General features: G+C 39.3%; 2 protein-coding genes across 3 annotated transcripts; both read right to left on the bottom strand.

The window, feature by feature from the left end:
- Positions 1-1625: 1625 nt before the first annotated feature.
- Positions 1626-13169, bottom strand: LOC129094852 (elongation factor 1-delta-like). Of its 2 annotated transcripts, none has more exons than XM_054603137.1 (8): positions 13054-13169; positions 6471-6588; positions 5889-5960; positions 4632-4713; positions 3418-3530; positions 3100-3309; positions 2574-2768; positions 1626-1761 (listed from the first exon to the last, which is right to left on the bottom strand). In XM_054603137.1, exons 2-8 carry the CDS (start codon positions 6582-6584, stop codon positions 1723-1725), a joined length of 825 nt encoding a protein of 274 aa, XP_054459112.1. In that variant the 5' UTR covers positions 6585-6588; positions 13054-13169; the 3' UTR covers positions 1626-1722. The 2 variants fall into 2 exon arrangements, with proteins under 2 accessions (XP_054459112.1, XP_054459111.1); XM_054603136.1 differs by having other exon boundaries at positions 13058-13169.
- Positions 6595-8355, bottom strand: LOC129094659 (uncharacterized). The gene has a single exon (XM_054602919.1). It carries the CDS (start codon positions 8353-8355, stop codon positions 6973-6975), a length of 1383 nt encoding a protein of 460 aa, XP_054458894.1. The 3' UTR covers positions 6595-6972.
- Positions 13170-13195: the final 26 nt, after the last annotated feature.

The following is a 13195-nucleotide window of genomic DNA, read 5'->3' as shown; positions in this document are numbered from 1 at the left end:
TGCCTCAGTGGCTGGTGACAGAACCTGCACAGGCGACCTGTCGGTAGCTGCACCGCTGACTCCCTCTTCTTCCTCTCCACTGCCACTTTCATCCCCCCCTCTGCTTGGCACCCTCCATCTCCCGCTCAAAGAAAGGAGACGCTGCAAAGTCCTCAAAGGACATGCAGGGTTCTTTGAGGCCCTCACAACAGTATAGTATGTCTAAAAAAAGTAATAAAAAAAAGCCATACTATAGTTTGTCAAAAAAAGTCATAATAAATGTTATACTATAGTATGTCACAAAAATCACAAAAGAGTCATAGAAGAGTATGTCGGAAAAAGTTATTAAAAAAATCAGAATAGTATGTCAGAAAATGTAAAAAAAGGTATTTGTATAGTATGTTGAAAAAAGTCATAAAAAGGTCATAAAAAAAGCCATAGTAAAGTGTATCTAAGAACGACATAAAAGGTCATAGTATAGTATGCCGAAAAGTCAGAATAGTATGTCAAAAAACATCAAAAAAAGTATTACTATGGTATGTTGAAAAAGTCATAAAACAGTAATAGTATAGAATGTCGAAATAAGTAATAAAAGCTCAAAGTATAGTTTGTCGGAAAAAGTCATAGAAAAATCATAGTAAAGTATGTTGAAAAAGTAGTTAAAAAAAAAAAGTCATAGTATATGTCAAAAGTTATAGTTTAGTATGGCAGGATAGGTATAAAAAGTCATAAAAAGTCAGTGTAGTATTGTGAAAAAAGTCATAACATACATTATTTATGAGATCTTTTGGCGTGCTATATGACTTTTTATGTAAAAAAAGACATTAAAAGTCATATATGTCGAAAGAAAATGTATAAAACTGCCATAAACTAGTTTTTTGAAAAAGTCATAAAAATACATACTATACAATGTAAAAAAGCATAGTATATTAGTATATGTAAAGAGTCATAAGTTTCAGTTCAGTATCCATAGAGTATGTTGAAAAAAATATATATAAAAAAGCCAAAAATTCAAGTTATAGAGAGTCATAATAAAGTATGTCATACATAGTATGCTACTACTAGGTTTCTCGAAAAAAGTCATGGCATATCAACATGTCATTAAAGCTAAAGCTTTATTAAAAGCCATTAAAAAGCATTAAAAAATATCTAAAAAGTCAGTAAAATATGCCATTAAAAACTTCATAATATAGTACGCCATAAAAAAGTCAAGACAGTGGTGTAGCCTGATTTAGTAGTTTCATTTGTTCAGGTTTAGAGACACATTTGTTAGTTTTATTCTGCCTCCAATTCAAACTACTGAGGTAAATGGAATTTTGTTTCTTTGTGCTGACACACTCCAAAATCACTTTGAAAGAATCCAACAGCATCTTTGCAGACATAGTACCCTGCTATTCTGACCAATCAAAGACCTCAATTTAACTTAGACTAAATTCTTTGGTAAAAATCACATCCAAAGTGAGGTCTGTCAACATTACCGGGTCCTTGTTTTGTAAGATGTTGATCTTTTTATTAAGTTTGGGGTATGGAGGTGGAAGCCGACTTCTAAAAAACCTTTACATATTAAAAAGGTAAGTTTGTGTCAATTAGGGGAAATGATCTTTTAAAAAAATCAGGACAAGAACACTAAACCATGAGACGATAGCTTCAGTACAAGTGTTTGTTTTTATTAATATTATTAACCGTTGACACAATCAGCAGAGAAACAAGGCATGATGAAAGACAGAAAGAGCCACGGAGGAATCAGATCTTGTTGAAAGCTGCTACGTCAACACTCTGGATCTGAAATAGAGCAAAAAAGGAAAAAGTAATTAGTTTACTTAAGTTACTTTGTGAACTACAATCTTTCAGTCTTGGACCCGGCCTCATTTTCATCACAAGATGGCAGCAATGTGCTGACAGTGCCTGAAAAGCAGATTAACTACCGTGCAGTTGCCAGTTTATTATAGTCACAGTGACTTTAAATGTTGGCATTGGAACACAAGAATAAAAAAAAAAAGTAATTTAACTGCTTTGGCTTGGTTTTTGTAGTCAGATGGTAACAGATGAAAATGAAAACCATTGTCACTGAAAAATACATAAGAAAGCAATGAATATCCACTTAGTGAAACACAATTTAACAGCGCCACAAAATACAGCCTGCTAACTGACTAAATCTGAATAAACATCTACAAAATTGTGTCTGAACATCATAACCTTAAGTAGTTTTAGGTAAATCTAATAAACTGGTAAGTGAGACTGTTAGTGAATCTGCATCTCAGGCACATTGCTGCCCTCATGTGGTCACAATGAGCGAGAGCTGAGGGTAGTTTCACTTTCAGGACATTCAACTTGGTGTCTCAATATTGATCAAAAACAATAAAAAGCAGGTTCACACAGACCCTTTGAGTTTGTTTATAAACAATTTGAAATGCTTCCGATTTGAGCAAAATTTTTAAAATGAATATTAACCGCAGTGGTTACAATGAATGTAGAATGTGTGCTTTTTTTCTTAGAGAGACTGGTCTGTGTGTGTGTGTGTGTGTGTGTGTGTGTGTGTGTGTGTGTGTGACCTCCACACAAACACATGAACAACTGCATTGCAGAGTACTTACATAGTCTTCAAACTTGGTGATTTCTTCCTCCAACATGTCTGTTCCCACCTTGTCGTCCTCCACCACACATGCGATCTGGAGCTTCTTGATGCCGTAACCCACAGGAACCAGTTTGGATGTGCCCCATAACAGGCCGTCAGCCACCACCGAGCGAACACACTCCTCCAGCTTTACCATGTCAGTTTCATCATCCCACTAAAAAAGGCAGAGGAGGTGATAAAACACAAGGGAAAGGGGCGCAGAGTCAGTATCAAACTAAAATAAAAATGATAGTGTATATAGATATTGTTGGCCATTTTTGTTGTCCCATCTTCCTGTAATTTGTTCTTCGGATTTTGTCCAAGTACATTGAGAGCAATTTAAACCAGAATCAGATTCCCTGTATGTGTCCACATTCTTGGCCAATAAAGCAGATTCTGATACATTTTATGCCTTTTATGCATCATGTTATTTTTAATCTATGGTTTAAGGCTCCTGTAAGAGATATTGATTTTTTTGAATAAATCGGTTCCGTGTGCAGACTTACAGGTTTGACATCCAATAAGATGGAAGACTTGGCGATGATGCCAGGCTTCTTGGCCTTCTTCTCTGCGTACTCTTTCAACCTCTGCTCTTTGAGTTTCTCTGCATCTTCATCATCATCGCTACCAAACAGGTCAATATCATCGTCGTCGTCATCATCCTCTTCCTCCTCGTTCTTAACTGGGGCGCTGGTCTTCTGCTGGACGGTAGCGCCCTGAACAGAGTCAAATTAAATCACATGCTCAACAGTGATATACCGGAGGCAAAATAAAACTGAAGCACAGCATGACTGACTTGATAAAGGCTGTCTGTAGAAACTCACATTTGTGTAGGGTACTGAAGGAGCGGTAGCAGGGGTTACCACTGCAGGAGATTTCTCCAGAACGGACACTCGACATTCCAATTTGGAAAGTGCAGCCCTCAAGTCATCCACCACTAAAGAAACAGCAACACAGTCAATACAGAGTCTTACATGAACAAATAAAATAAAACAGGAGAAGGAGGGGTTATGTATGAATAAAAAAACATTCACAAAAATGCATTTCTTTTTGTAGGTGTTCCTTTTTTTTGTTTTATACATACACATTACAAGCATGATGTATTTTTCATTAAAATCAACGTATTCAAGTGGAAAAAGAAGCTCGACAATGGCATTGGATAACACAGGGGCTGATGAAACACCTGGTGCTGAAACACTCATTTAAGGTCAATTATTTGAGTAGCCAAGCACTAGGACATTTTGTATGGCATAACACACTACAGAAATATCATTAAAAAGTCATAAAATGTTATGTCTAGTAATAAATCTAATTAGTTCATCCTTGAGCGAAAAAAATATGTTTATGCCAAATTTGCTCAGGGCGTTCCTGAGAGATTGCGTCCATGAGAATGAGATGGTTGTGAGGTCACAGTGACCTCGACTTTTGAACTCCAAATATGAATCTATTCATCCAAGTCCATTTGTGCCAAATTTGAAGAAAGTCACTTAAGGTGTTGAAATAGTGTTCATATAAAAAGGATTGGACAGACAGACTGACTCACAACACAGAAACGTAATGCCAGAGGGATAAAAGAAATCATTAACTTGTATGCCATTAACAAAAACATCATAGTTTGCAATTGTTTTTGACAAAGTATGCCATGAAAAAAAAAATCATAATATAGTATTTTTAAAACTAAACGTCAAAGTGTAGCAAGTCATAAAAAAAAAATCTGAGCAACCAGCAGCTGCCTACAAGTTAACATTCCTCAACTGACAGACGCTTGTATGGAGGCGGAGTTTGACACAGTAGCCAAGTTGTGTATGTAAGCTACTGAAATGGACCACAGATAATTCAAATATAATTAATCTATTTTAAGTCACGTTCAGACCACACAAAATCTCTGAGGAACGCACTTTAAGACACTATGACCTAGTTGATCCACTAATAGCATTGGCTCATCTTCATTGATATTTCTGAAGTGAAATCACTAAATATTGAAATGCTACCAATCTCGGATCTTGCAGCTATAATTTACGTCAACGGACAAACCCACCTTTGTGTAAGCTGTGGTTCTCCAGCTCCAGGCTCTTGATGCGACAGATGATCTCCCCTTGATCGGCTGCGCTGCTGATGGTCTGCACAACAAAAGACACAAAGAAAGAAAGAAATCAACACAGTTTCGTAAGAGCGACATCTGAACTAAAATGTTAGTCCTTTCATCTCACCCAAGACCGTTAAGCAGACACCATATGTGAACACGCTCACACAACACACAGAAGGGGGCCATCTCAGCAGAAATAGAGGAGCTGTAGATGGAGCCCGAGAGAAAAATAAATGAAAGGAAGCTACATGGAGGGGGGTCTGCACCAATTCCTAACAAAAATATAATCTAAAAGCTGACTAAAGGTCTCATAGACTTCAAATAAAGCTTGGATTGTCAGCGTGGTCCACTGACAAAGTGATTGGCAACAGAGGGGCTTCCAGGGACACACAAGGCTTGGCGGCACTTACAGGCTGGGACATTTGGCTCAGGGAAGGTTGATCAGACCCTCTGTTACACAGGGTAGTCTTCAGCTGGGAGAAGGAGGAGGATTTTAAGCATGAAAACGGAAGGGAAGGTGATAAACAACATTTACTACTTACGTGAAGTGCCGTGAAGAGGATAGAACAGAAAGCAAACAAGTAACCAAGGAAACACTGTAGAGCTGAGAGGTTATGGAGGATTACACCACGGTCTCTATAGAGTAATGTTAGTATAGCCTTAGGTCACCGTGCTTCAACTTTTAGCCTTAAGTTAACCTAACTAGTTGGTTCTCCAGTTTGGCTCCACAGAGATTAAAGTGGTTAAAGATATTTTTGGAATATTTCCCCAGTGTTTTCTGTTTTACAAACCAAGTTCCTAATTTAGTTCAACTTGTCAGAAGGGGACCTCTAAAAAGAAGGTTTTCTAAGCAGGTTTCTCCAATGGTAATGTTCAGTCAACATGGAGTAGTGGCAGATTGAATCCTTTGACAGTAAAAATGTAGCGATACACAGTCTCACAGACATTTGAATGAGAGGTGGGATACTGAGATTTGTCTAGCTTGCGACTATAAAAGAGAAATGAATACAGATACAAATCAAGTAGTAGTCACTATTCATGAAATTGAGTAAACCTTATCTTTACACGTGTCTGGTTACCCTGGACATTTGAAAGCAATGTGCTTTATAGGTCAAGTTATACCTTGCTTGCTCAGGCTACATGTACCATATTTGGGTAAAAGTATTAATGTGAGATAAGGGACAGAAATTGCACATAACATGTACTTACTCCTGCGAGAGATTTCTGGATGTTCTCCCTGGCTCGGGCAATGTCTTGCAGAATGGTGTTAGCCCCGACATCCTTAAAGAAAATGAATAAAGGTTAACTTTGAATCATCCTTTGCAAAATGTGTCTATTTAGCTCTATTATTTCCATGTAGTTTTGTCACATATATCGAAGTATCAATACTGAATAACTGAAAGGTTTCTATTTCATTTGCCGTATTGGTACACTGCCATTTAACACAAATCTGAACTGTTTAACCCTCAATGTTGTGTCAATTTTTCCCTGTTGTATATTAAAAAAAATAAAATGGTATGGAATAGACACTATTTCAGTGTTGTGAATGGGCCCTCTTGCTCCTCATCTCACATGGCTTTTATGTACAGTGTATAAACTGCATCAAAATTTAAAATCTAAATATCTGCTTAAGTCGGATTTAATCTAAATCTGGCAAATTCAACATAAATCTTTCTGTGCATACATACATGTCAGGTAATGTAATTTGGTGTAAAAAAATAATAAAAAATTCAGATGGGACGAGAGAAGGAAAGCAGGAGATAAACTGAACCTCTGAGACAGCGTGGGTACCTGCGTTGGTTGGGAGGAGCCGTCCGTGCGCTCGTAGAAGCGTCTCTCTGCCTCGTCATAGCGAGGTTTGTCAAACCAGATCTTCTCCTGGGCCAAAAAGTCCACTGAACTCATGGTGCTACAGAGGAGAGAGCAAGGAGGGACAAGAGAGGTATGTATGAACAGGACAGAGGTGTTCAGGCGAAAAGAAAAAGAAAACCGGCATTATTACTAATAATTATTATTATAATCAGCTGACGCATGCTCTAAATTCACAATGATTTAATGAATGAATGGCTTATTCTATGTATTCTTTTATCTGAACTTCCCACAAACAAACCACCCCAACACAACTATACAAAAGAAAGTTTGGATGAAGTTAAGTTGGCAAAAGGCAACAATGGTTCATACAAACAACAGTCATACAGAACATTTAAAAACAGACAATAAGGAATAAAGGATGAATGAACCAAGATGAATGATATAACAGGAAGTAAAAAAATAAAATAAAATAAAAAGACTTTCACTCATTCACAAAAGAAAAGCAAAAAGGGAAATCCATGATTACATAAAAGAAAAACAATGAAAGATGAAACATCTGGAGCGACTCCATTTTCCAGGTTTGGTCATACTTGTCCCTCAGTGGGGCGGTGGAGGCAGCTGATGCTGCTTCTGGCCTCCGACCCTTCTTCCCCACTACAGCTTCACTCTCATTGCAACCATGGAAACGGCTTTCTGCAGCGTCATACCGCCACTTGTCCAGCCACACCCGCTCACTGTCTGGGTGAATGAAGTAGCAGATTCCGGCCCCCGACATTTCGGCCTTCTCTGAGACCTCAGATGGCTCCTCTTCCTCCTGAATAGGGAGCAGAGCATGGAAGACTTCTGCTTTGCCCTGTGGGACCACCCATTTCTCCTCCACCGCTAGTTCCTCATCTTCTTCCTCCTCCTCCTCTTCTACAAGGCTTTGAGGGTGGTCATTACTTCTGGAAGTGGAGGTGCAGCTGGATCGTTTGGAGGAATTGTTACCGTACAGGTTCTGGTAGAAGGCTGCTTCTGCGCGGTCATACAGCGGTTTCTCCAGCCAAACGTCTCTAAGCAGTTCCACAGGGATGCGGGGAAGTCCGTTAATGGACTGACGATTGGTTGGGGCAACAGATGCTTGTTGGATGACAGGAGTTGCAGGTGTCTGGGGTTGAGACTGATATCCCTCATCAGGTGTTCTGGATGCAATGGAGCGATTAGGCGTGGATGGGAGGTCAAGAGAGATTGGAACTGGCGGCTGCACGGATTCTTTAACATACTGTTGTTCCGCCTGGTCAAAGGTTGTCTTGTTCACCCACACGGCCTGGACAACATGGTGGCAGGCCACCTGATCGCCATGGTGGCACACCAATCCTGATGATGGAGCCACAGTAGATTTAGAGTTTTTACCTGGGGCTGAGGGTGAACGGTTTGACTTGGTGTTCCCATTGGAGGAGCTCGCCAACCAGCACTGGTAGAGGCTCTCGGCTCGCTCGTAGACGCTGCGCTCAAACCAAACATTGGCACACTCAGACTGCAGGCCAATCAGCCCAGCAGGGCGGTCAGGTGGTGGCTGGTTGGTCCTTTTGTCTCGCTTCTCTTCACTCTTGATCTTTGTGTCAACCTTCCCCTCAGGGCGAGACTCGGGATTGGATGAACGTTTCTTGCGGCGACGGCTTTTCCCGCTGCGCTTTCCGTCTCCATTCAAGCTGCTGCTCTCTGGGGACGATGATGCAGTCTCTCCATTTCTTTGACTGCTTTCAGCCTTGTTCCTACCCCCCAGCGCTGCATTTGCAGATCGGTCCACCTGACAATGACTAGGAGGCTGATCAAGCTCCGACTGATCCAGTGCAGAGCACTGTGGGATCTTCTTAGACATCATCTTTGATCCGTTGCAGGGGAAATAAAGAGAACAACAAGTACAGACTTTTGGATTAGTTAAAGAGACGCAGGATTAAACAAAAGGGATTGATTTATTAGACTCAGTGCTATATATATATATATATATATATATATATATATATATAAATCATCGCCAAAATGTTTTATTTTTCATAGAGCTGTACGAAACAGAGTCTACAAATCAGTCCCAGAGAAAAGCGAGGGGCATGCAGGAAACTTGAAGAATCCCATGCAGATGAAATAAAAATCTTTACTGTATGGACTTGTTTGTGATTTGTCAAGAATCAGTATCATCCACAAAGTCATGCACAGCAGACTCTAAATAAGTTCTACCGAAACTCAGAGCTATGCTGTCGCCGTATAAACTCAATAGTATAATTAAGGGAAAATGAACAATGCTTTTGAGTCTAAATAGCAGTTGGATGAGAAGTTGGCTAAGTGAAGCCAAATATACAAAATACACGTCTGAGTTGCAGTTTCTCCTGTCTCACAAACAAGTAATTTAAATTAACAAATAAATCACTGTTAAAACCCAACACTGCTTATTAAGACGCGACTTAAGAAATTTAATTCACCTTCCTAGTTTTCAACTTCTTCTATATGCTCTCAGGTGATACGGTAGCTTTCTGTAGTGCAATTATTACACTAGCCCATGCATCATTATTATGCTTATCCTATGAGGGCATTTACCAAATGTATATTTTGTGGCTTTACCTGTATAGTGATTCGGATAATGCAGCATCATCTTTACCTGACAACCAAGAAACCCTGGTTGCAGTTTGAGTACTAAAAGTGGCTTTTAAACATGAACAAATGATCAAAGTCAGCATGTCTAACCAACACTAAATTTAGAGCCATATTTTTCGATAGTAAATTGCTCTTAGTAAAAAGGGACAAGACTTGACAAATCCTGACACAGTGACATGAGAGCATGCAAAAAAGGGTTTACTTAGTCTAGGGCAAAATATTAACAAGGCATTGAATAAAATAAAAAAATTAAATCCCACTCCACTGATGGATCCGTTAAAGACACACATGTCCATGCAAGCAAACTAATTCATTCCAGTAGGTACTGAGGTTTTGCCCTACTAACAAATCAAACATTGTGCAAGCCATGCCGTTTTTTTAACGACGTCACATTATTCTGTAACAATACAGGAAATGCATTCCCTTAATGTTTCAACATGTCGATGTAGTAATATTGATGAACACTAATACACAACTGAAATGGATTTTGGAAATGTTAGGGAAAGGCATTTCCTGCTTAAAAAGGTATACTTCACCCTTAAAATCACAATTGATCAATTACTCACTACGTCTTACACAGAAAACGTTTTTTCTGAAATGCCTCCTGAATGAACGGAGAATCCAGAAACGGACGTAAACAGGGTGAATCCTTAATGTATTCAAGTAAATGGAGGCTGCATTTAACAACAGCAAAGATGTATCCAAAACATTGTTTGACAAACTCTCACACAACTCAGTATAATCCAGGTCTCGTTTTTCCAGTGGTATGCTTAGTACGTCCCAACAACATGCAGCTGAGTCCAAAGTGTTTAAAAAGTCAATATAATAACAATAGTTTGGAGCAGGAAAACTCTGGCCACGATACTTCTGTTGCCTGTCCTGTCACATTGTTGAATGCCACTCTTACAAACCATTAATTATGAATCGATAGTTACGTGGCTGGATTATTGTTTTGCAAGATTATGCATCAAGGTGATGACAGTATTACAGGAGGAAAAGTTATAGTTAACCAAAACATCACCATTTTCCCTGGGTTATTAAGACAACAACTACAAATAGTGTAAATAATGATAAAAATATCAGTTTTTATTAAATATGGATAAGGAAATTAATTTCATTGAATTATTAGAAACGTATTTATTGTGCTATATTGTCATGGAGGTATGAAATGCCCACTATCAGGATAGAAGATTTGGGCCATGTTGCCCAGACATACATACTACAACAGTTCTTAAACCTGTGGACTTACAAGTGAAGCCAGCTGTATAAACCGCACAATGTGCTAACATTATCAGGCAAACAACTTGCTAAATAAACAGCGACTAAAACAACTGATAAATGGCTAAACTTACACCTTCTGAGACTGAAGTTGGGTCACAGACAGCTGGTACAGACCCGTCCTGAGTTTCAGTTTTAAAGTTATCCCTGCTGTTTACTGACCCTCATTGAGAAAGAGTTTTATTCTTGTCGTGAGGGAATTTAAGTCAAAAATCCCAAACCAGCTAAAATATAAAGATAATCCACTGGGTCTTGACATCCTCAGATAATGGGAGTACATGAACACTTTTCTGTTCTCGCAGAAATGTTTTCGTTTTTGGTTCAGGCCGTGTTTAACAGGTCTGTTATAGCGCAGAAATGGAAAAGGCGGTAGAATAAGCAGCTCCTCCATGGGCGAGGACACCTTGCTGAATGTGGTTCTACTGTTCCACCTGGAAACCTGTATTTGGCATATTGCCCAAATGACGTCAATTTCTGATCAGCTCATTTTTAAACAGGTTTTCTGATAGATGAGGCAGCACAATATGTGACCTTTAAATAGTACAATTTTGGGGGAAATGCATGTGTTTGAGAAGTTAGGGGCATACGACTGGATAAACGGGACTTGGATTATACTGCACGAGTGTGAGAGTTTGTATATTGATGTTTTGATATAGTTTTGCTGTTGTTAAACCTGGCATCCATTTACTTAAATTCAATGAGAATTTTTTCCATTTTAGTTTGTCTCTGGATTTATCGTTCACTGGGAGGCATGCGAGCAAAGTAAGGGGCCAAGTATGCTTTTAATGTTTTATATTAAAATCTTATCCAAGCTCTCAACTCACCTTCCTCAGTAAAAGGTGTTGAGCTTAAACTAATATTCAACGGCAAATGCTCAACGCGTTCTTTTCATCCAGTTAACCGCAAGCATTTGAAAAGAAATGTAACAATCACCACCTTGCAAAACTATGGAACTGAAACAAAAAAAGGTATAACTATGGATAGGACAAAAAAAAAATCAAACCAGGTAAATGTCAATGATATCAGCAATACTCACTTGTCAAATTCTGAATGCAAGATGAGGGGAAAGAAGCTACGTGTTAAAGATTTCTTTAAATGAGAAGAAACTCTGCCTTCTTAACATTATTAAATGGATACCCCTTTAGTCTTGGGATGATGATGATGAATATGGAAAGTGCTTGCACTATTATTTGCCAAAATCGAAGACTCTAAGCAATATTAAGTATTGCTTAATCTTGCAAATATTAAGCAATAACTGCAAGCAACAATTTGGATGCCTCCAAAAGATTTATCCCCTTCATCCGCTTGTTATCCTACTTTGACTTCTCTACTCAATCAATGCACTCTGCTTCATTTGATTATACTGAGGTCTTTGAAAAAAGACATACAAAATATACACACCCGTTTTAATATTAAATGTCCTATAATAGCGGGTCAATATAGCTTTTAGCATACGTCCCTTGAACAGCAGGCTTTTTTTTCTGCAGCATTTGGTGCTCTATTGGGTATCTAGCTGCAGGAAGGATGTATGTGGGAATGACTCAAAATAATCTACAGTGCCTGTGTTAACCTAAATGAAGGAACTCAGCAACGCGTTTTAAATATATATATTATTGACAACAAATCGAGCTCCATGGCACATATCAGGCTTTGGATAAACACACAGTACATCTATATATAGGGTGAACTCAGTGTTAGTTTTGGTCTTTACATGGGATTTGAGATCATAAGTACATAAGTACATTTGGAGCCTGAGTTTTACCCTTTTAAAAGGTTCCCTTATTTCAGTTTTAAAATCATTGCATAACCACATATTGTAATGATTTTGGGGAAAGTCAACTCAAATAACCTCTGCTAAGTGGTTGGAGCTCTCAAATAGAATTAACTTCACCCACACTGCTTTAACCAAGTGATGGATGTGGGGCAGTTTACCTGCTTTACAATGAGGTCAATTGCATGGTAAGATGCAGTACACCCACCCACCCCCAGTAAGGAGGGTGGGGTTCAGTGATTTGCTCAAGGACACTTCAGAAAGGCAAATGATTGACTTGCAATTGATAAGTTACCATCTTATACCACCATTTAGCCCAATTCTTATAAAACATATTTTTTTATTCATTGAGAAAACAGTTCCTGCTTGAGAGACTGTCCACCAGAAAACGACCAAACACTTTCACTATCGGTTAATAATGTTTTAATTATATCAAGTAAAACCTGCTGTGCAAGAAAGGCTGTTCAAATCGTCTACACAGCCAGCAGCACCCAGAGCTGAGCCCTGCTAGCATTAACATTAACACGTCAGCTAGCCGTCTCTCATCTCGTGGGAGGTCCTAGCTGCGGCACAACGCAGTCATTAGTCGGTTAGCATTTAAGAGGACACCAAAAAACAAGGCCTTAAAATGCGGCACTAAAGCACTCCTTTTCCCCCATGAAGACGTGTGTGTAAAATGTCCACTAGAGCCGGCGTCCACCCGGCGTGACAGCAGCTACGGTGGTCAGCGTTAGCACTAGCGAGCTAGCCGCTTGCTAGCCTCGGCTAACACGCTCAGAGTCCCCGCTGACTGTCGTCAACTCATTCATTTCTCATTGACGAGTGACAACGTCAGTATCCAGACTGAATCCGCGACTGTCAGTCAGCCTTTACGTTACTTACTTACTTGATGTGTTGTGTGTCTTAGTCGGTGTGGGACCAGGCCGGCGGATAGCACGCGTGTTTCTCCAGCCAGTGACTGACAACGAAGAGGAGGAGAAGGAGGAGGAGGAGGAGGAAGCAAGGGGCAGCAGTGATTGTGTGA

Source organism: Anoplopoma fimbria, chromosome 8, assembly GCF_027596085.1.
Source record: "Anoplopoma fimbria isolate UVic2021 breed Golden Eagle Sablefish chromosome 8, Afim_UVic_2022, whole genome shotgun sequence".
Lineage (NCBI taxonomy): Eukaryota > Metazoa > Chordata > Actinopteri > Perciformes > Anoplopomatidae > Anoplopoma > Anoplopoma fimbria.
Note: the sequence above shows the minus strand (reverse complement) of the source record. Positions and strands in the feature narration are given on the sequence as shown.

Excerpts from the sequence above, each read along its gene's own strand:
- LOC129094852 (XM_054603137.1), bottom strand. The coding sequence starts at position 6,584 with ATGAGTTCAGTGGACTTTTTGGCCCAGGAGAAGATCTGGTTTGACAAA. Across the intron at positions 4,714-5,888 it reads TCCAGAAATCTCTCGCAGGA|ACCATCAGCAGCGCAGCCGA; the intron begins GTAAGTACATGT and ends TTTGTTGTGCAG. Across the intron at positions 3,531-4,631 it reads GAACCACAGCTTACACAAAG|TGGTGGATGACTTGAGGGCT; the intron begins GTGGGTTTGTCC and ends CTGTTTCTTTAG.
- LOC129094659 (XM_054602919.1), bottom strand. The coding sequence starts at position 8,355 with ATGATGTCTAAGAAGATCCCACAGTGCTCTGCACTGGATCAGTCGGAG.